Here is a 23,742-nt window from a genome sequence, read left to right as displayed (position 1 = left end):
TGGCTGGAGAAGACTTCAAGGTGGGCTTTGACCTGAGCCCACTGCATGTTGTCAGGCTGAGGCACAGAGATAGGTTACAAACAATGCTCCCAGACCTCAGTTCCTGCATCTGAAAAATGGGCTCAATAGAAACTACTTGCAGTCTTGTGGCAGGGCCGAGAGATCATGTATGTAAAGTCCAGCACATAGTAGGTGCTCAGTCAGTGTAGAGAGATCACACTGACCACAGCAGTGTCAGCAAGGCCCACAATGTGCTTGGGCTCCGAGGACTCCAATGTGCCTGCAGTAGGAGCCCGTGGTGGCGAGTTGCAGGCTTCAAAGCTGAGATGGCAGGCTGGGCTGGCCTGAGGGAGGCCTCATGCATTGGATGAGGGCTCTGTGCAGCTGAGGGACATCATCAAAGGGGACATTTCTGGACTGAGGGATGGAGCTGCAGCCACAGCTGCACCTTCTGGGCAGTGTGCAAAACATATTGCCAAGCATGTCCTGGACATGCTACAGCCCTCTGAAGCAGCTGTTCCAGAGCTGCCTAGATGGGTACTTTGTCTGTGGCTGCTGATGTCAGTGAGCTGGCAAGTCGCTCACTGAGAGCCCTTTCTCTCCTTGAGTAGTGGGCCTCACCGTGGGGAAAGACCCCTGGCCTGGTAGTCAGAGCCACATTCTGCTCCCAGCTGCACTGTTAACTGGAAGCTCACTTGGACAAGTCCCTGCCTCCGGGCCTCGGTTTCCTCAGCTGCTCAGGGAGGAGTTTGGCCCCGGTGCTTGCTGAGACCTTGTCCACTCCTGTGGCCCCCTCTGACCACCCCTGTCCTTGCTTCCCACAGGTGCCCATCTGCAGTGACCAGCCAGAAGCCAAGCGTGCTGTCTCGGAGATGGTGCACGCCATGGGCTTCACTCCCGTGGACATGGGAACCCTGGCATCGGCCCGGGAGGTGGAGGCCATGCCCCTGCGCCTCCTCCCGGGCTGGAAGGTGCCCACCCTTCTGGCCCTGGGACTCTTCATCTGTTTCTATGCCTATAACTTCATCCGGGATGTGCTGCAGCCCTACATGCAGGAGGGCAAGAATAAGTTCTACAAGCTGCCCGTGTCCGTGGTCAACACCACACTGCCGTGTGTGGCCTACGTGCTGCTGTCGCTGGTGTACCTGCCTGGCGTGCTGGCGGCTGCCCTACAGCTGCGGCGAGGCACCAAGTACCACCGCTTTCCCGACTGGCTGGACCACTGGCTGCAGCACCGCAAGCAGATCGGGCTGCTCAGCTTCTTCTGCGCCGCGCTGCATGCACTGTACAGCTTCTGCCTGCCGCTCCGCCGCTCTCACCGCTACGAACTGGTCAACTTGGCCACCGAGCAGGTACCTTCCCCCACTCACCCTCCTGTCATGCAGCACCTGCCTGTCCAGCATGCTCTGTGTACCATGTGTGGCCTGTGGGTGCGAGAGACCAACAAGGAGCCTGTGCGGGAATCCAGATGTGGGGCAGTGGAGGCTGGGAATGGGATGGGAGCAGCAGAGAGGAGAGAAGGTCCTGAAGGCACATTTCAAAGCTGGAGGACACAGAATTGCTGATGTAAGGGGCAGGGGGCATGGGGTGGGGGGTGGTCAAGGATGACTCTGGGTTTTGGTCTAAGTCCCTGGAAGGATAGCAGTTACCATCAGCCGAGATGGGGAAGGCTGTGGGAGTGAGTGGTTTCGGTTTTTGGGGTTTTTTTTATTTGAGGAGTGGCATTATTCATTCATTTAGAAAATCCATATGGTGCTCCTTTGCTAGCAGGACTCCTGAGAAGTGGAGGGCTTTCAGGCCAGCCAGGTGGGAACACGGTGGTATCAGCTGGCACCTGTCCCCACAGGAACAGGCCCCTGATGCTCCTCCTGGTTTACAGGCTTACAGGGCTTGATTCTTAATTCCAGGTTCCGATCTGCAAGCAACACTGCCTTTTTTTTTCTCCAGCCTACTTAATTCTACCTCCAGCCCCTGGGCTGGCTGGTGCCTGGGTCCTGCCCACTCCAAGACACTAGTCACCCAATAGGGTTTGGCCCTGTGGCCAATGAGACACTTATTCACTCCTCATTCCAGCCCAGGTGGCCCCTGAAGCCCCTGATCCTGCTCAGCACCTTGGTGATGGGCCCTCTCCAGGCATGCCCACCATGTGGCCATCCTCTTAGAGGATGGGGGGCTGGGAGGACCAGGAAGGGAGGCTGGGCTGCTGCCTGGGAACCACAGACCTCAGCCTCTATTCACTTTTGGGGCTCCTCCTTCCCTGCTGGCAGCTTCTCAAATGCCCTCATCCTTCCCACCCACGGACACCTGGCATCTGTGCATCTGTGGGCTCCAACTTTCATAAGAGAAAGCAAGAACCCCAGACTTAGGGCAGAGAAGCAAGATGTCTGATGGAAATGAGACAAAGGGAAAAAATAATAGTCACAAACCCTTAAAAGGAGCTAGCTGTGTTCCAGGTTGCATTCTGAGAGCTGTACGTTCCCGCTATGAATTCATTTAACGCCTATCTCATCCCTGTGAGGCAGGTGCTGTACTGCCCTTATTTTACAGATGAGAAAACTGAGGCACAGAGAGGTTAAGTCACTTGACCAAAGTCAGTGAGCCAGTAAGTAGCAGAGCTGGCATTCAGATCCAGCCATTCTCCTCCAGACCCATCCTTGTATCTATACTGCTTTCCACAAGGAAAACAAATCCAAATTAACATTTGAGTAAATGATCTCAGAACTCAGGTCATTCATTCCCTTATTCACTGGGCACCTACTCTGCCAGGCCTTGGGGCCACAGAAATGAGTCAGAATGACACAGTCTTGTCTCTTGCCTCAGCTGGTGTGGGTGGTGTGGTTGCCCTCAGGCCAGCACCCTGGACTCTTGTCCTCCAGCATCACTAATTAAAACAAAGATCTTGACCTTGGGCAAGTTATAGCCCCATTTTTGTTCTCAGGGCCCTGATGTGTAGATCAAGGTCTCTCCTAGTGTTAATGTTTTTTGGTGCTCTTTGATGATATTTTCTTATTCAGGTAATGCCCTCTCCCCCACGGAGCACAAGGCAACCACCACTCACCCCGTGCCCCCGCCCCTCTGCCACCCTCTGACTGCCTTTCTGTAAATTCTCTGCCCTGCCAAGACTCTCCTTGATATTATGTTAACCCAGTTTTGCCTTGATGCAAATACCAGGGCACAGAGGGGCGCTTGGGAGGTAATTTTCCCTGAGTTCCAAAGCCCTTTAGGGCTGCAGGCCTTGGTAAGGTTGCCAGGCAACCATCCCTCCCACAGGACGGGATCACTCACAGAGACACCACAGGCCTGTCACTCAAAGGGGCTTAAACTTGTTCTACAGAGTTCTCAAGGGCTGAATCAGGGCTGATGTGGGTATGTCTGCAGGGATGGTCAAGAGGGAGGCAGGGGTTTAACACACAGCAGCCCAGAAGCAGCGAGTTGCCTGAACCTGGAGATGTTCAAGCAGATGCTGGAGAGGCCATGGGTCAGCCATGCCCTCAGGTTCTGAGACCAGGCACAGTCCCTAATAGCAGGGCCTCCATGGTGGTTCCCTGCCCAGCCCTCAGCCGCCTCACCACGGCACCTCCACATGGCTGCTCTCCACCCACTGGGCCCCTTGGGTAAAGGAAGCAGGTTGGCCTGGGCACAGGAAACTCCTTCTCCAAGATTTCCTTAAAGCCCCTGAGTCCACAGATTTGGAGGCAGAGCTGTATTCAAGCTGTAGAGAAAACTGAGACTATGTTTATTGACAGTATTATTGCCAACAATAACTAGTATTCATAGAGTGCTTTCTGATTTGCTTGTGCAGTTCCCTAGAGATGTATTTCCAGATCAAAATCAAAGATCAACATCAAAGACAATGTGTAACCCACACAGTTTTCCTTCTCCCCTCACCTCAAATCTAATCTGCACGTGGCTGGCAGGAAACAGCCTAAACTCACATCTGACCATGTCACTGCTGAAAAGCACTCAGTGCCTCCACGCTGTCCTTGGGATAATAGTAGCCCCTTCAGGATGCACCACACTCCCTCCCTAGCCTCATCTCCCTCACTTCTCCTGTGACATGTCACACTGGGGTCCCATATTGTCCTGTAACGGGCAGAGCTCATTCTCCTTGTCCTGGAATGCCCATCCTGGGACACCTTGACAGCTTGGCAAACTGTTCTTCCTTCAAAACCGTACCTCTGGCAAGCTCCCCCAGCCTACGCCCCTCCCCACTCCCTCCTCTGTAACCTGTTGTGTTGTGTACACACTTCTGTTATTTTTCTTATGCACCACTTTGTAATCACTTATTTGCATGGCTGTCTTCTCCCCAACTTCTCCACACTTCATGCACCATGGTTCCTAACAAGTTTCCCAGTGCACATCCACGGAGCAACTGTTAAATTGGCCACCCACCACGAAGCCAACAGCAGGCATTCTCCTAAGAGGAGTGCATGCAGAGCTGGGGGCAAGAACTGTCTAACTGCCAGCTGCCACTAAGAACGACAGCACCAGCCACTTACTATACGAAGCACCTACTGTGTGCCAGCCACATGCTACTCATTTCACAAGCATCAATCATCCTTTCAGTCCTTGCAGTATAACACAGCAAGAGAGATTCAGTGGTGCTATCAGCAAGGGAGGAGGCTGCCCAGGGTCTCATGACTGCCCCCAGTGGCAGAGTCGGCATCAGCCTCCAGGCCTGTGGGACAGACGCCCTCCTTCCACCACCTTCCACACCCCGCCGCTGCCTCCTCTAGGTTTGGATGGGCACCACTGTCTTCCCATCTACTGCCTGCTGTGGGAACCTGGACAGGGGCTAATGCTGCAGCCTCCCTGGTCCTTCCGCCCCGGGTCCTTCAGTGTCTAAGCTTCAACCTAAAGGGAAAGGGAATCCCACAGCTGAATGCCATCTTTCCAGCACTTGTTTTTTGAGGTTTTTTTTTTTTTTTTTTTTTTTTTTTGGTGGCTGGCCAGTGCAGGGATTCAAACTCTTGACCTTGGTGTTATCAGCACCACACTCTAACCAATTAGCTAACCAGCCAGCCCCTTCTGTGGCTTGCTGCTGACCACTCTCCTCGGTGTTCTCAAGGTGACCAAGTGATCGGCTCTAAACACAAGAGAATCACAAGGAGGGTGAAGAGCTGTTAAATCTACGCTCCGGCTAGCCGTGTGCAGCTCTGGGAGCTTTGAGTACAGCTCTGTGTTTTAGTGGGTTGGGTACGAGTCTCACAGGCTGTAAAGGTGGTGGGGTTCAGGTCCTCGTGCAGGTTCGTCACCCTCTGCTGCTCCCTTGCCCACCTCACCCTCCCCAGCGTCACTGTAGAGTGGAAATATTAGAGGAAAAAAACAAGACATTTTGCAAGCAAATGTGGTATATGTGTGTAATCATCCAAACTCTGACTTGTGACATTAACTGCCTGATCTTCCCAAAACGCAGAAAGGAATGACTAATGAGGTACAGTTGAAGAACAGACAACTCGCGTCGAGGAAATGACTTATTTAGCAGCAGTCATTAGCACTGCAAGGTGTGAGTAAGACGTCTTTGGGCGGTTACAGAGGAGACCTCTGCCCTGCCTCGGCAGGGTAATATCAGCCACACCTTTCCAGCTCAGACTGACCTCAGCCCCAGTGGGCAAAATCATAGGATTTTAAACGCGACTTCATCCAAATCACTCAGGTAGAGAAACTGAGGCCCAGAGACAGAGTTGCCCAGAGTCACACATGACTAGCAGTTGGGACAGGAAGCTGTGTCCCCAGACTTCTGGTCTTCTTGTGGCTTAAAGACACCAAATTGAGCCAGCCTGCCCTAAAACAGAACAGTCATTTTCCCTAAATTGCAGGAAGTGCCCAATAGACGGCATTTCCTCAGTTTCTTTATACTTTCTCTCATAAGCTTTTCAACCATTTTTTGCTCAGCCCACTGGATTCATTTTTAATATTTTATCTGGTAACTGGGCTTACATTATTTTTTTCCTGCTGAAATAGTGTCTGAAAAAACCTGTATGAGTCATTCTGTTTTGAGAGGCACAGACCTGCCTACTAAAGCATAGTCACATTTTCTAAGGGAAATACTGTTTCTTGTTCTGCTGGTAGAATTAAAGTACCAGCGTTTCGTGGCGTTTCTCAGAGAACACCTTGACTTCCAGGAACCCTGCTACTTGGTCTAGCTGGGAAACAACGGTTCTAATGGAAGGACCTTGATAAAAGCTCTTTCTTGCGCGTGTGCTGTGCAAGTGTTGGCCGGGCTGGGGGTCTCAGCTTCAAGGGCACTCCAGGGGGGGCAGAGGAGGAGAAGTCTCTGGGCTCATAGAGCTCCCTGATTTATGCATCCCTGGAGTTCAGTGGGGAAGCCCAGAGCTCTGTGAGGTCAGGTACCCTTGTTCTCTGCAGCCCAGGGCCTGGCACACAGTAGGTGCTTCAAAAGTGCTCAGCTGCTTGGTGATTGGATGGCAGCCTCTGTTGCCTGGCAACAGTTGAGCCAAAGCTATATGCCTCAGGCAGAAATGGAGAACTGGGTGGGAGGTGGAAGTATGGGGGCTTTGCGTCAGGAGTGTTGGGTGGGTCAGTGTCTGTGTGTGTCTTTGTGTGTCCTGAGTGTGAGCCAGTGACAGGGCAGCTTGGGGGACCAGGAAGACAAGGGGTCCAGGGTGAGGCAGGCTGAGAGGGGAGGCAGCCAGCAGAGGCTGGGCCCATCTGGGTGAGGGGACTCAGAACTGGAATAGTGCATCTCTCCTGACATGGGATTCAGGGACCAGAAAACCATATGATAGAGTCGCACTTGAACGGTCTGTATTTCTTGCAGACTTCTCTGACTCCTCCCTCTTGGCTGGTGTGACCATTCTGGTTGGCTGGCCCCAGGCAGATGCGTGAAAGCCACAGGGAGCCCAAGTCTTTGGAGCCAAACCACATGGGTGCTGATGCCAACTCTGCCTCAATGAGCTATGTGTGAGCTTGAGAGAGTGACTTGATCTTTTGGCCTCGTTTCTGTCATCTGTCAAATGGGATGATAGTGAGGTGGTCATGAAGATAAACTGAGAAGCGCTTGGGACTGAGCCAGGCACATGTAAGGTGGGGCGCAAATGTTAGCTGTTGCTGTTTCTCCTGTCCTTAAGCACGTGCACGCCCACATCCCAGGGCACCGGCCTTTGCCACAGTGCTCACAGTTTTCCTTCCATCCCTGTCAGGTCTTGGCCAACAAGAGCCACCTCTGGGACGAGGAGGAAGTCTGGCGGATGGAGATATACCTCTCCCTGGGAGTGCTGGCCCTCGGCACACTCTCCCTGCTGGCTGTCACCTCACTGCCATCCATTGCAAACTCACTCAACTGGAGGGAGTTCAGCTTCGTTCAGGTAAAGTAGGTTTCCCCTCTGCTAGCGAGCCTCAGCTTGGCCCCAGCCCTCCTCTCATGTGCAAGCATCTCCTCCTCCTCAAGTTGCCTCAGCTTTGATCATTCGTACAGCAGGACTACTTGGTCAGATGCTGGGGCCTTCCCAACCTGGGGTTCTTCAAGCCTCTTGATAAAGGGGCTGCCTGGGACAAGCTCATCCTCCTGACATCTGGGAAACCCAGATATAGGCATGTGGCAAATTAGAGGACTGAACACTGAATCTTGGATCAAGTATTATCAGTGTCTACAATTCTTGAACTTCCTGAGTAAAATTCCTTGCTGGTCTAGGCAGGAGTTGGAGAGCTAGTGAATGAGCTTTGCCCACCACCCCACACCCTCATCTCAACCCAGTCTGTTGTTCCTTTTACCCCCTCAATTCATGCAGGGCAGATGGGAAGTGAGCATTAGGATCTCCAGTTTATAGGGGATGAGACCACATTTCACAAAGGACACCATTCCTGTGAAAAATCTAGAGAAAAGGAGGTCTGTAGTCAAATAAATTTGAGAAAAGATTTGCTCCCTCCCAAGAGACTCACTATGCACTTTGGCACATCAAAGATTCTAATAACGTCTAAAAGAAGCAAACCTTTGTTAACCAGACTCATTTGAGCTTTGGCACCTGCTCCCTTTTTCTTTTTTTTCAGACAACAGCTATCAGCGCTCCACAGAACACACTCTGGGAAATGCTGCTTCTGGCTAAAAGGTTCTTTATGCATTTGTTCATTCAACAAATGCGTGTTGAGCACTTATTGCCTGCCAGGCATCATGCTAGGCCTGGGATGCACTCGGGAACGAGACAGGCAGGGCCACATTTCAATTATTACAACAGCCGAAATGGGGACATTTCTTATATTGCCGTGGAATCTCCCACTGTTCTCCATGGAGTGCATGGTCAGTGTTGGCGGATTAACTCATCCCCTCCCGTAGATGGGAGCTGACTAATGCTCAGTCCTGCCACTGTATTGCATCAGGGCAGAGAACAGCTATTGTATCCACCCCCACTGTCGACAGAAATCTGTCGGTATTTTCTCTGTGCGGTGAGGACGCAGTACAGGACTCAGAGGGACAGTAACAGTGTAATGTTCTTGTGTAATCCACATTACTTGTTCCTGATTGGGGACCCTTAACATACCTTAGGACAAAACACACTTGTGGTTGTTTTTTAGTGTCTGTTTCTGGATCTCGTTAGTTCTCATCTCGGAAGATCCCTGGAGGAGTGCTCAGGGCTACCACATGCTTGCATAAGAGGAGGGAAAGGAATTTTATTTATCCGCCACTAATCCCCATGTGTCTCACACCCAAATCTCGGATTTTCCTGTTCCCACCTGGAGTATCCTGTGTGCCTGGTTTATCCACAATTAAAATAGACTGCAGGTTGCACCTCTCACCAGAAAGTTGTTCCCTTAAGCAGCCGTAGATTACATGCCCTGGCTCTGGCTGCTGGAGAAAGCCAGTGGATTTGATTTTGTTAGCAAAAGCTGACTGGGACCCCAGCAGCAGTGCTTCACTTTACATATTAAAGAGTCAAGATACAAATTCGAAAGTCCTTCTGCCACTGCAAGAGCAGGGATGGCAGATGGGTAGAAACGCAGGATTTTACTTGTGGAAATCAAATACCCACATTCCATCTACAAAAACCCCCAAATGTTCTGTCTCTCGAGAATGCTCTTAGGAAGGAGGCACTGTCAGCACCCAGGAAGGCTGGGTTCGAGCTCTGCCTGCCCCTGTCCCTGCTCTGTAACCATGGGCAGATCATATCCATTCCCAGAGCCTCAGTTCACACTCCTGGGAAGTATAGCTCAGTTGATTAGCGTGCAGTGTTATAACACCAAGGTCAAGGGTTCAGATCCCTCTATTGGCCAGCAGCCAAAAAAAAAAGGAGTTAATGCTCTACAGGGATTTTGTGACCCACAGTGAAAGATATATGCAAGCCAAAAATAAAAAGCATTTTGCTATTATTCCTAGGATATCTGTTCACATTTCCATGATGCCTGACTAAGCCACCAAGCAACCATTTGTGAGTTCAGTAGGAGGCAGTGAGACAAAGGACAGGAGACTCCAAACCTGGGCATCAGACTGGTCCGGGTCAGTGTTGGCAAACTATGGTGGACACTCAGTGGGTCATGCAGTCGATTTAGTGAGTCACAACCAGCATTTTAAAAATTAAATAGAATATAATGGCAAAGAAAACATCAAAGTGCTTCGCATGTTGTAAGGATATTTTTTCAGTTTATTTGGTAGTTATATATACATATGCAATATACTGTACCTGGTTGTCTACTGGGCAGATAAAATGCAATTCTTACAGTGAGCTTCCGTCAAAAAGGTTTGAAGGCACAGAGCAGTCCTGGAGAAATACAGATCCCCAGGCCCACCTCTGTCCCCCCTCACCATGGACTCTAATGCTCAGGGATGACCCTGGAAGTCTATTTTTGCAGCTCCCCGGGTGACTTATAGGTGCATATGCTGCAGCACATGGCAGCTCACTCCAGAGGAGGGAATGCAGGTAGTGGAGCCAGCAGACCTGGGGTTCACGTTTGTTTTCCTAAGACCCCAATGTACCAGCCCTGCACCATCAGACAAGCCTCTTAACCTGTCAGAGCTTCTGCTTCCTCACCTGTGCTTGTGTCCACCTCATGTGGCCATCAGGAGCATTGGAGCTGAGCACATGTAAAATGCAGGATATGTGCACCCAATAATAGCTTGCTGATTTTTTGAGGTAAGCTGCAACCTTCTCCCATAAAGGTAACACAGCCAGAGAGGAGCTACCCAGACCCCATCTCCCCCCAACCCCCACCGCACATGATTACAGCAGCCACCAGGGCTTAGAATCTGGCTGTGGGGACAGCTTTGGTTCTCAAGGGGCCGGGCTGAGCCCAGGGTTTGTAATGCTTTATTTAGGCTAAAAGCCATCAAAACTGTGTTGATTCCACAGAGAGGTGACTTGTGCTTACGTTTATACTTTTGTTCCCAAGGCTGTTTTCAAAGTTTTTAATTTTGGTTTGTGTTTCTTTGGGTGTTGCTTTGGTTTGGTTCTGCTGTGCTAATTGAGCCCATTAAGTGCTCTTAATTCAGCCCATTAAATATCGTTAAATTGCAAAATACCCAGGTCGGAGCAGCTCCCTTGCACAGAAAAATTAGGGTTCAGCTCTTAGCTCCTAAGTTGTCCCAGAGTTAGAGCAACTTCTGTGACCTTGCCCACTTCAACCACCTGCCTGAAAAAATGACAGACCAGCCTGACCCCAGCTTTGTGAGTGATTGTCCAAAGCCCTTCACGCCACAGTAATTGAGCACCAGCAGGAGCCACCGACGACCTGGCTGTTTCTTTTTTGCTAACAAGCTTACGTGTAATAAAAATGATCCTAGCTTGTTGGGGTTATTAATTGCTCCATGACAATCCCTCCGCTTCTTTTGGCCTTCTTTGGCTGTTCTGGGATTTTTTAATTGTTCCCAAGAAGGGAGTTTTAGGAAAACAAACTCACTGGAATCATCCAGGCATCCCATTGGAATTGGACAAAGGGCCTTTTGTTATTGGCTGGCCTTTGGCTGTCAGACTCGCTGTGAACCATTAACCCAAGGCTGGGGCTTCCTGCACCATAGGATTTTGGATGGCAAATAGCTGAGGATGTATGGACGGGAGGAGCTGACTGCTGCTGGTGGGCTTAAGAGCAGTCTCCACACCGTACCCATGCAGTCCCCCACATGCCAGCACAATCCATCACTCTACAGATTAGGGCTGGGGACACTAGCCCCCAGGGCCCAAACACTGGAATTACAGGGCATGTCAACGGAGGGAAATGCTGAAGCCTCACTAGGGCCTCCAGGGCTTGCTCCCTAGGCCTGGGTGGGTTCTCATTGCTGCACCATCAGGAAAGCCCCATGATGCAGAGTGTAGGCACCTGAAGACCCTCTGTGGGGCTTTGTCTAAAGAACAGATTAAGGCCTGGGCAGAGGGATACATGTGGACTTCCCACCCTGACGCTAGCAAGGCGTGGGTGGTGAGAGTCCCCTAAATTAGTGATTTAGTCCTGGCTGCAAATTAGCATCATCTGCTGAACTTTTAAAAACAACAGATGCCTGAGCCCCACCCCAAGCCAATTTAATCTGAATTTCTGGGGGTGGGGCTTGGGCGCTAATAATTTTCCCAAGCTCCCCAGGTGATTTTAATGCACACCCAGGTTTAAAAACCACAGTCCCCAACAGATACACTCCTAGGGATAAAACTCACTTCCCAGACATTTCAGCAACTCCAATAACTCCACAACAAGTAGGGGTGGAAAGGCCAACAGCTTGGGGCCACGCACCTGCTTGGGGGACATCAGGGTGTCCAAGACTTATTCCCAGTGGTCAGTGCTGGGGACCTTTTTAACTCCAGTCTTCCATAACAAGAGATCAGAATTTAGAAAAAGTTGGTGTGGCTCAGAAGTTGCAGGAGATTTCAAATTCTTTCTTTTTTTTTTTTTTTAAAGATGACTGGTAAGGGGATCTTAACCCTGGACTTGGTGTTGTCAGCCCCAGGTTCTCCCAAGCGAGCTAACTGGCCATCCCTATACAGGGATCTGAACCCGTGGCCTTGGTGTTATCAGCACCACACTCTCCCAAGTAAGCCATGGGCTGGCCCGAGATTTGAAATTCTTAATAGACACTTCTGGAAGTGACAAGGATCTTGTTACACGTGGCTCACAGTCAAGAAGGCTTCCTTTGGGGGCTGACCGCATTAAAATGACACATGCATTACCTGTAGGTGATAGTGTACCTGCCTTCCCAACTGGACACATCAAGCCAGGAAGTTGTTAAGGATGTTCTGGGATTTTTCAAGAAGACCCTTGAAGTAGATGCAAAGCCAAGAAGAACCAGAGATGGCTAGGAAAGATAGAGAATGGGGGTTCTCATTTTATTTGGTATTTTATTTGGGGTCAAAAATGTTATGCCTGGGAACCTATGAAATTATAGTGTGCAGCCATTGGAAAAGGTTTACTGTTACATTTAGCAAAAGCATTACAAGCAACTCTTCCACACCATGTTCTTTCACTCACTGGAGTACACCATCCTGGTGTTTGTCTCAGAGTGGGTACAAGCTAAGAGTGCCCCCATACCAGGGAGGAGTAAGCAGGAGGCACAGTGCAGAGTCAGACCCACTTAGAAATGTGTCTGAGGACAGTGCAAACCAGACAGCATCTCTCTGCCGAGCCTCTCGGGATGGAGGTTGACAAGCTGGGCTAGAAGGAAATCCGGGAGGCCCAATTGCAGCTTCTCTGTGCAAAGCTTAAAACCAGTCTATAAAGAGCACCGTGGGTATTGGCATGCTGCCACATTTAAATTAAACCCTTGCAGTGTCTCTTTGGAGAAAATGTGCTCCTTGCTTGGTGGGTCACTGCTATTTTCATTCCTTATGTGATAAACACGGGTCTCTCCTGCCCCAAATCTCTTAGTGGCCCCTCAGCACTTATGCCCCGAGCCTCTCCTCCCTGCCCCCACAGAACCCAGCCCTCAGGGCCCTCTGTTCTGTCTCGCCTGCCTCATCCAGGGGATTGGATGGAGGCTGGTGCATCTACACGGCTCTTCCCCCACTGACTGTAGCTTTTGGAATCACTTACTTCCCACTGTGGCCAGTTAAGTGGCTTGCCCAGGATCCCCGAGTCAGTGGGACAAGCAGCAGCAGTAGAATGTGGATCTCCTCCTCTGCATCCCATGAGAGCCCGGCATGCAAAAGAGGCTGGAGCAGCGCTTCCCGCCAGTCTCACATCGCGGCTCCTGCAGGAAGTCATGTCTGGGGTGATGGAGCAGCTGCTCTTGGCTGGAACCGACCCACAAAAGCCCACACATGACTCAAGGGGTGGGAAGCTCTGTCGTAAAATGGCCCAGATGTTTTATGTTAAGAGTTACTGTGGCCTTTTCTCCCCACGGTCACTAATCTTCTAGGTGGGAGAGTGGGGGGCAGGGTTTCCACTTGGGGTGCTTGTAACTCAGTGTGAAGCAGGAGGTGAAGGACCAGCATGCACAGAGAGCGTCCATGTGGGGTTGTCACCTGGAACACAGGCGCTTGGGAGCCACACTGCTGGTGCCAAATCCACATGCCACCTGTAAGTTATTTACTTCGTGTTTAAGTCAACTTAAAATCAATTCACTTTTTAATCTGGCCTTAACTCAGGCCAAATATTGTCTGTGAAATTATGATGTTGGTATGCTGGCAGACACTTGTTACTCTGATATACATTAAAATGTACATCTGGCAGTCACTAGAGCTACAAATAACACAGCTGGGGAAAAAGCATCATTATCTTACCCAATCTGTGTGAGTCAATCAATCCTTGTACACCTTTGGCATAGAAGCATTATTTCCACTTTTCTATTGGGGAAACTGAGGCTCAGAAAGCTTAAGTAGAATCATAAGATCATGCATGTAGAGAGTGACAGGGCTGGGATTGAAACCCATAGCCCTGAACACTAAAGCTGCCCTCTTTCCCCTCTGCCAGGCGAGCAGATGGGCCATGGGCAGAATCACGTGCCGTGCCTGTCATCGCCAGGCCTCACCCTTGCCTTCTTTCCCCCCTGCAGTCCACGTTGGGCTTCGTGGCCCTGGTGCTGAGCACGCTGCACACGCTCACCTATGGCTGGACCCGCGCCTTCAAGGAGAGACACTACAAGTTCTACCTGCCCCCCACCTTCACGCTCACACTGCTGGTGCCCTGTGTCGTCATCCTGGCCAAAGGTCTGTTCCTCCTGCCCTGCTTCAGCCGCAGACTCGCCAAGATCCGGAGGGGCTGGGAGAAGGATGGCGCCGTCAAGTTCACGCTGCCAGCAGACCACACCCTGGTCGAGAAGACGAGTCTTGTGTGAGGTGTCTGCACGTGGCTCCGGTGTAGTGCAGTCTGATTGTATACAAATGGGTGGTGGTATGAGGTCCAAATTACCTGGGACACAAGTTATGCAGTAATATTTAGAATGACACACACAAGTGTGTGTGATATGTAAGTACACATATTTCGTATATATAACAGGATTTGCAATTATTATACTTACTTAGCCAAACAGTTGGGTCCCTAAAATTTCAACTTGTATATTTAAAAGCAAGTGCCATATGTTAGGAGAATAGCAGATCACGCTATTGTGACATTTGCAGAGATACACACACACCATCTTTCTGCACAGAAGAGGCTTGTACCTTGGTGGATGTGATCCATTTAGGCCACCCCCTCCCCACTCTCCTTTTGCTACTTTCCCCAGGCTCTTGCAGAACTGAGGTTGTATGGTGGCAGGCAGCTGACCCAGGTACATGGGGCTGAAGAGATGCCAGTGAGCAGGGGGATATACTTCCTACCTCATTCACCTTGGGTTGGGGTGTGAGCCTGGAGTCTGAGCCCTGGGAGCCAATTGAAGGTCCGTCCTTTGCTGGATAGGGGTGGGAGAGGTGGATTGGGGCTGAAGCTGCTCCACCAATCCTCTCTGAGCTGGGAGATTTTTTCCCTGAAAGTCAGAAGTCACCCTGGAGCCTGCAAATTGATCCTCCTGTGAAAGTGTGAAGTCACCTTCTTGCCAGAGCCACTAATGAACCCCATCACAAGAACAAGTGCAATTTCTTTCCCTCCTTTAAGTTGGTGATGACCATTCTCTAAACCACTGTGCCTTCTCACCTTTTAAATCATTAGTTTTGAACATCTCCCAGGAAGGCCTAGAGCAGACCCTTTAGGAATCACTGTAATGGGGAGGGAAAAACACATGAGTTCACTCAGCGTCAGAGCTGAGCTCTTTCTTGGACCCTGCCTGGGGGCTGAAAGGTCTTCATTAAGTTGGTCCTATGGATAGACACTGGAGACCCCTTCCAATGTCCCCTGCTGCTAGGCAGAGAACCTGCCTCCCGAGCACCCAGAAAGCCACACTGGGTCCAAGTTCCTCCTCGTGGAGTGTTACATTTCCAAACAGCTGGAAGGGTCTTTTCTGCCAAAGATACAACCCTAAAATTCTTCTGCCCCAAAGCACAAGAGGCTAGACACAGCCAGGGAGGGCCACAGGACATCTGTCTTGCAATCATATACCATCCCTTGCTGATTCATACTAAAACTGGTTTACTTCCCCTGTGGAGAAATAGCTATTCTTGGCTGAGACCCCAGCCCCCTGCAGAACCAGGACGATCAGCCAACCAGAAAAAGCATCTTTGAACACAAAGGGGGTGAGGTCCCAATGGGTATCCTGGGCTAGAGGACATTTTTTTTTGGTGGGGGGAAGCTGGCTGGTAAGGGGATCCAAACCCTTGACCTCAGTGTTACACCACCACAGCCTAACCAACTGAGCTGACCAGACAGCCCAAAGGGCCTCTTATGATGGGGAGGAGAGCAGGACAGGCAGGCTGACCAGAACACAGGCTGCGAAGTGAGGATGCCCCTGCCTCCCTCAGGGAGGCTTCATGAGCTCGTGTCTTGGAGCACATTAGGGTCCTTCAGTGAAAGGAAAAGAAAAAAGCCCAGTATGAGAATATCTCATTAGGCCCATGACTGATGGAGAGAAGGCAGTGCTGGGGAAGCCGCGATTTTCCATCTGCTGCTCCAAGGCTGGGCTGCAGAAGTTTGTCTCATAAATTGGCCCTGATGGAGCGTCAGCTGTAGCCCAAGAGAGGCTCGCTGAAAAGGGAGCAGGGGAAACGGAGTTTAGCATTCGCTTGGCATGACAACAAGGGCCCATCAGTTCCTGCTAATGGGAAACATGGAGGACATGGACAACGCAAATCACCATGACCCCAACCCCAGTGGGTATCAGCTGCCTTCCTTCTCCGGCCCTCCCTGGGCCAGGGAATGGCTCTTTATACCAAAGATGCCAAAACAGAGCAAAGTCCAGTGTACTTCCTCTCCCTTGCCCGCCCACCTCCTGCTGACGGTGCCCCTCAGGAGGGAAGTCGTTCCCAGGTGGGTGGAAGGAACCGGCAGCAGAGGGCCTGTCCTCCACCAGCTGGACAGTCAGATGATGAGAGGCGGTGGCCGTGTGGGGCCCTGAGCCTGTATCTGCTGCTCTTCCCTACCTCACCAGGCGGCTGGCAACCGCAGCCCCAAGACAGCCAGTCACTCCCCACAGCCTAGTATATTCTATGTGCCTCCAGGTACAAAAGTGCCTCAACCGATGTGCCCTGGAAATTCTAAATGCCACTGTCTGAGGCTGATGTTTAAAATTTATGCCATTGAAAGAGTCTGTGTATTTTGTTTTTACCTTGTAGAGCTTGATTAAGAGGCAGCGAAAATAAACACTTAACCTTCCGTGACCTTCAGGCTTATTTCTGTCGCTTGCGCAGGTCACCTGCCCACTCATTCATGCATTGACTCGACAAGACTTCTGATTGGTCTCAGTCGAGCAGCATGCGAACACAGAATCATCTGTGCTGGAGTGGCAGACATGCAGACCCTACAGTGGTAGCCAGTGGGGAAATGGGTGAGATCCAGGTGATAAAGTCTGGGTTGAGGGCATTAAAGGAGGACTCCAGGCCAGAGGAGGCACAGGAAAGGCTTCCTGGAGGGAGTGGTGTCTGCCCTGGGTGTGAAGGCTGAGGCCTTGAGCATATGTAGGAGCAGCAGTGCTCCTTGAATGATAGTGTGCTTATGAGTCACATGGGGATGTGGTTTAAACGCAATTCTGATTCATCGGTCTGGGGTGAGGCCCAAGACTGTGCATTTCTAATAAGCTCCTGGTGACATGGATAGCATTGATCCTTGGCCACTCCAAGCAGTAAGAGCTTAAATGGCTTCCTTTGCTTCTTCTGTGCTGTGGTCTACAGCATGCAAACCAGTGCACGCACACTCTGCCCCACTAATCTTCCCTATGAAAATGAGTAAGAAGAAAGGAAATGAAGACAGTGATTCTGGACAACTCTTGAGATTTGGCTGTAAAGTAAAGGAAAGAAAAAGGATTGGTGACTGGAGGGACAAACGAGGGTTGAAGGAAGGTTGGTTATTTTTCCATGGTTCTGACCTGAGCATGTTTTAAATATTTCTGGAAAAGAAGAGCAGTCAAAGATGAGAGAGAGAGAGAGAAGTGGTCATTGCCATCTGCTGAGAGTGACAGGGAATGAAGAAGGTTGGCTCTGAGGGTTGAAGAGGGTTGAAAAGGTTAAAAATACTTGTTGGAGAAAGTGAAAAGGGAGCTGGCCAGAGAAACATGGTAGAGTTCATAAAACAAAATGAAAACAAACTTTATATTTTTGTTGAAAGTGAAATATACCTGTGTTTCCTGAGAAATGTGCAAGGTGGATTTTTGCTCAGTTAAATTCTATTTTCCCCCACCAATTTCTATAATAATTCCAGATAGTTTATCTTAGTTCAGTTCGATCTCTAATAGTTACTCAGAAATGCTTTGGCTTCATTTTCATTTTCTCTCTTCAGAAATGAACAATCACAAATGGAACCTTTAGTGCACTAGGCAACCAAAAAACCTCCACTGCCAGTCCTCCCATAAAGTGAATAATCAACCCCTTGTTTACTGAGTGTTGATTTCATTTACTGGGCCAGAAACCTAGCTTATTTTTATAATTCCCACCATATGCAGAGCCTACACGAAAATCGAATTTTAGCCAAAAGATAAACTTTTCCCTAACCAGGGAATTCATTAGGGCTTTCACTTCCTGAAGGGTCTTTGTGCCATAAAACTAGTTCCTAGACAAAAGACATAGTTCTTAAGGCTCTGCTGAACTCTCAGGAGGTAAGGGAAATCACCAGGGCAAAAAAATATTGGATCTCAATCAATATCTAAGATCAACAAACCATAGCTGAGAATGTAACTGAACAGGGGTTCATTTGCCCAACAAGCAGTAAAACCAAATCCTGAGACATGAGTTTTGCAGAAGAGAAAAGGTTTATTGCTGGGCGCCAAGCATGGAGATGAGAGAAATCTTTCTCAAATCCACTTCCCCAGTGGCGAGATGAATGGGATATTTGTGGGAGAATGTTAGGGGTGGTATAGGGCACAAGGGATGGTAATTAGTTAGAGGAGTTACAGACGTGTTTAATTCATCTGCACAGGCACAAGCAAGCTCCATGCCTCTTCATGAGTCCCCTGTGCAGAAAATGGCAGCATTAGCATGATCTGAGGGAGGAGTTTTCAGCCCTCTGATGTCCAAAAATCACCTGTTGGTCACTGACGGGTGCTCTCCAAGTCAGGGGGTTAGAGCTGGTTATAGTCAGTTCTGTCTTTTTCAAATGGGGTCCCTTTGCTTCCTGAGAAAAAAATTTTAAGACTCTGAGTCATGCTCAAGTTTGGGAGGTTAACTCTATGGGGAGTTAGTTTCAAGAATCAGCAGAAACACAACCCTCAAGAACTTCAAAGAATAGAATATCAAATATAAAGTAACAATGTATTAAATATCTAAAGAATTAAAAGTAGTCATAAAAAATAAGTAAGCAATAAGAAACTATAAAGAATAAGGCAAGATGAAAACCAGAACCCTCCGAAATGAAAAACTGTTGGAAACAGACCTCACTTGGTGAGTTTAACAGCAGATGGGAGAAAATTACTAAATTCTAAAATGGAGCTGCAGAAATTACCTAGAATGCAGAAAAGTGACAAATGGATAGATTCAAGAAAACAAAAAGTCTTAATATTCCTAAAGTCATTAAAGAAATTATATCAGTAGTTTAAAATTTTTTCATACACTCACAAAAAACCCAAGGCCCAGATGGTTTTACAGCAAAATTCTACTGAACTTTCAAGTAACAAATAATTCTATTTTATATAATCTCTTCCAAAAATTATAAAAAAGATGGACTATTCCTTGGCTTATTCTATGAGGCCATGAGAGATGATAAAACTAGACAAGAAATATGAGAAAGGAAAATGATAGGCCAATCTCACTCATAACATAAATGCAAAACCCAAACAAAAATACTTGCAAACTTAATCTTGTGATATATAAAAAGATCATGCATCATGACTAAGTTTGGCGTATTCTAGGAATACGAGTGTGATTTAACATAAGCTCTATAAATATCATTCACCACATTAGAGATTTTGATGATCTCAATAGGAAAAAGCAAATGATGAAATATAATACCCATTCATAATTTAAAAAAAAAAAAAAAAACATCTCTTTGTGAAAGAGGAATGGAAGGGAACTTCCTTAACCTGATAAAGAGAATCTATTAAAAACTTATAACAGATATCATTCTAATGGTGAAATGTTAGTAGCAGTTCAGTTAAAATCAGGACAAGACAGGATGCCCACTATGACCACTTCTATTTAAGATTGTACCAGAAACTGGCATAAAAACAGACACACTGATCAATGGAATAGAATAGAGAACCCAGAAATCAACCCACACACCTACAGCCATCTGATCTTTGACAAAGGCACCAAGCCTATACACTGGGGAAGAGACTGCCTCTTTAGCAAATGGTGCTGGGAGAACTGGATATCAATATGCAGGAGAATGAAACTAGACCCACACCTTTCACCATACACTAAAGTCAACTCAAAATGGATTAAAGAATTAAATATACACCCTGAAACAATAAAACTTCTTAAAGAAAACATAGGAGAAACACTTCAGGAAATAGGACTGGACACAGACTTCATGAATACGACCCCAAAAGCACGGGCAACCAAAGGAAAAATAAACAAATGGGATTATATCAAACTAAAGAGCTTCTGCACAGCAAAAGAAACAATTAACAGAGTTAAAAGACAACCAACAGAGTGGGAGAAAATATTTGCAAAATATACATCTAACAAAGGATTAATATCCAGAATATACAAGGAACTAAAACAACTTTACAAGAAAAAAACAAGCAACCCAATTAAAAAATGGGCAAAAGAGCTAAGTAGGCATTTCTCTAAGGAAGATATACAAATGGCCAACAGACATATGAAAAAATGCTCAACATCACTCAGCATCCGGGAAATGCAAATCAAAACTACACTGAGATACCATCTCACCCCAGTTAGGATGGCTAAAATCCAAAAGACTCTGAACGATAAATGTTGGCGAGGTTGCGGAGAAAAAGGAACTCTCATACATTGTTGGTGGGACTGCAAAATGGTGCAGCCTCTATGGAAAATGGTATGGAGGTTCCTCAAACAATTGCAGATAGATCTGCCATATGACCCGGCTATCCCACTGCTGAGAATATACCCAGAGGAATGGAAATCATCAAGTCGAAGGTATACCTGTTCCCCAGTGTTCATTGCAGCACTCTTTACAATAGCCAAGAGTTGGAACTAGCCCAAATGTCCATCATCGGATGAGTGGATACGGAAAATGTGGTATATCTACACAATGGAATACTACTCAGCTATAAAAACGAATGAAATACTGCCATTTCAACAACATGGATGGACCTTGAGAGAATTATATTAAGTGAAACAAGTCAGGCACAGAAAGAGAAATACCACATGTTCTCACTTATTGGTGGGAGCTAAAAATAAATAAATAAATTCACACACACAAAAAAAAAACTGGGGGGGGGGGAGAAGACATAACAACTACAATTCCTTGAAGTTGTTATGACAAGCAAACAGAAAGGACATTGTCGGGAGGGAGGGGGGACAAAGAGGAGGGAGGGAGGTATCGGTAATGGGCCACAATAATCAACCACATTGTATATCGATAAAATAAAATTAAGAAAAAATAAAAAAATAAAATAAAATAAAAAAATAAGATTGTACCAGAGGTCCTAGCCAATGCAAAAAAAGAGAATAATTTTTTTTTTTTAAGATACATAGAAAAGGAGAGGTAGATATACAACTGTCATTATTTACAGATAACGTAATTGTCTACACTGGAAACTCAAAGAACCTAAAATAAGTAATTAGAGAGTTTAGCCAGGTGGCTGCTTTTAAATTAATGTAAAAACCTATCAAATTCTCATAATAAATGATAAAAACAGATTTTTTTAAAACACCTCTTACAATGGCAACAAAAATAAAGGATACCTAGAAGAAACCTAATGTCTGTGGGAGAGCTGTAATGAGAAAGTTATAAAATTATCGAAAACATTAAAGGAGAACAAGATATATGCCATGTTCCTGGAAAGAAAAACTGCATATTTTAAAGCTATCAGTTTTCCCAAAATTGATCTATAGATTCAATGCAATAAAAATCCGACAAGCTTTTTTTTTTTTAAGAAATTGCTAAGCGTTTTAACAGGTTTCATTATTCTCAGGATCACAGGAGACAACAGCCTTGTATAAGACAGTTATACTCACAGGTCCCATGAGAAGGACACATCATGCCACGGGGGCCACCTGGGGAAGCACTGGGGTTGATCAGGAGGCAAAGGGAGAAGGGGATTAAGAGTGAGCACCTTTATTGTGGTTTCTGCAGGAGGGGACAGACAAGGTAGAGTAATCAGGTGTAGGATTTCAGCAGGCTCTGGGGCATAGGGGCTGTCTCTGGTGGTCTGGTGCCTGGCCCTAAGGTGATTAGGGTAGGTGTATAATGGCCTGGAGTATGAAAGCTCAGTAAAGGGGGTGGTTGGAGGTGTAGACTCTCGATCAGTGGGCTTGCATTTGAAAAGTGCACCTCCAGGAAGAGGGGTGACCAGAGAGGCATGAGGCCAAGGCAAGGTGACTTGGGCATATTATCAGGTGTCCAGAATAAAGTGTGTCTGGCATATGCATGTAGGACAGAGGTTAAAGCATCAGGTGTACAGAAACTAGAAACATGGCTAATACATAAGCTTATTTCAAAATTTCTGTGGAAAAGTCAAGTCCCAAGATGAGTTAAGACAGTCATGAAGAAAAATAAGATGTGGAAATTTGCCCTGCCAAATATCAGGATGTACTTTAAAGCTATACTAATTAACACAATATGGTATAAGCACAGACATAGAACAGAGAATCTAAAAACAGATCTACACAGATATGGAAACTTGATATACCATATTTTATTGATTTTAAGATACACATTTTTCATATTTTAAAATCTCTTAAATTAGAATGCAACTTACAGTTGATAACATCTATAGTTACTACTGGTCAGAAAGCAGATACTTATTTGTCATGGCCCACATATACTCAAACTAAATTTTTATTCCTATTGGCCAAATTTGATCTTTCAGCCAACAATTGATTTAAACATTAGAAAAAGAAGTATGAGTCCTGGTGGTTTTCATAGCTACTTATCTTTTGGTAAAATCAAGAAAGTGGGTTTACTACAACTTACAGAATAGGTATCAGCAGCTTGAAAGAAAATTCCAGAAAAAAAAAAACTTGAAGGACTCTTAAAAATACTACATTATATAAAGAAATGAACTACTGATACATAAAACAACATGGATGAACCAAAAAACTTTATGCTGACCTCCAAAAATTCAGATACAAATGAGAACACACTATATAAATTCATTTGCATGGAGTTCTGAATGGGTAAAATTAACCTATATATAGTAAAATATTATGGGAAAAAAACTTAGTGGTGAAAAAATCAGAACAGAGGTCACCTTGAAGAGGTGGCAATTGAGGGTGGGCATAAGGAATTTTTCTGGGATAATGGAAATATTCTGTGTATTGAGAGGAATGTGGGTTATATGTGTGTATATAATTGTTGAGAATCATCAAATTGTATACTTGAGATCTGTAAAACTGTATATTTATTACATGTCAAAAAATTTTTTTAATCATGTAACAATATTCTTGATGGATTAGAGTTCCATATTTTGTGGAAAAACATGGAATCAATTACTCTAAGTCAAAAGTGATTCATGGGCTGGCCGATTAGCTCAGTTGGTTAGAGCACAACTTTGTAACACTAAGGTCAGGGGTTCATATCCCCATACCGGCCAGCCACCGGGGAGGGAAAGAAAAAAGCAGAGTGACTCACAGAGGCGTGGATTGAATGTCCCCCCAAACTCAATGAAGCTTGACTTGTGTCCCCCAAGTTTTGTGTATTAAAAACTTGGCCCCCACTGTGACTGTTAAGAGGGTGGGAAATCCTATTATGGTAATTGAAAGGTGGGGCCTTGAAAGGGTGATTAGATTGTAGACCATGCTGTAGTGAATGGATTAAAAATGGTGGTCAGGGGCATGGTTTGGAGGGCTTTAAAAGGAGAGTGAACAAGGAGGTTAGGCTCTCTCTACTCTCTCTGCTCTGACATTTTTCTGCCATGTGAGATCCCTGGGTCACTGTCACCACTGCCAAGACCCTCACCAGATGCATTCTCTGAACTTTGGACTTCCCAGCCTCAGAAACTGTAAGCAATAAATTTTGCTTTCTTATAAATTACCCAGTTCCAGGTATTCTGTTATAAGCAACAGAAACAGACTAATACAATGGATAAAAACCTCTGAAATTCTTTCCTCCATAAAAGCATTGAGAAAACTAGCAAAAATTGTCAGAATCAACTTTTTCAAAACTCTGGAAATCAACCAAAGACTTGCAACAATCAGGGGAACATATATTGAT

At 47.0% G+C, this 23,742-nt stretch overlaps 1 protein-coding gene across 2 annotated transcripts in view; it reads left to right on the top strand.

Moving 5' to 3' along the window:
- STEAP3 (STEAP3 metalloreductase) overlaps positions 1–18,268 on the top strand; it is a 38,524-nt gene extending 20,256 nt beyond the window's left edge. For both annotated transcript variants that reach the window (XM_063112053.1, XM_063112045.1), the window contains exons 3-5: positions 825–1,352; positions 7,164–7,328; positions 13,925–18,268. In XM_063112053.1, coding sequence (XP_062968123.1) covers positions 825–1,352; positions 7,164–7,328; positions 13,925–14,206 — 975 coding nt within the window. In that variant the 3' untranslated portion in view covers positions 14,207–18,268. The remainder of the gene's footprint in view (positions 1–824; positions 1,353–7,163; positions 7,329–13,924) is intronic.
- The last annotated feature ends 5,474 nt before the right edge of the window (positions 18,269–23,742 follow it).

Source organism: Cynocephalus volans, chromosome 1 (genome assembly GCF_027409185.1).
Source record: "Cynocephalus volans isolate mCynVol1 chromosome 1, mCynVol1.pri, whole genome shotgun sequence".
In the NCBI taxonomy this organism is placed as follows: Eukaryota; Metazoa; Chordata; class Mammalia; order Dermoptera; family Cynocephalidae; genus Cynocephalus; species Cynocephalus volans.
The sequence above is the reverse complement of the archived record's forward strand: the minus strand, read 5'-3'. Positions and strand labels throughout refer to the sequence as shown.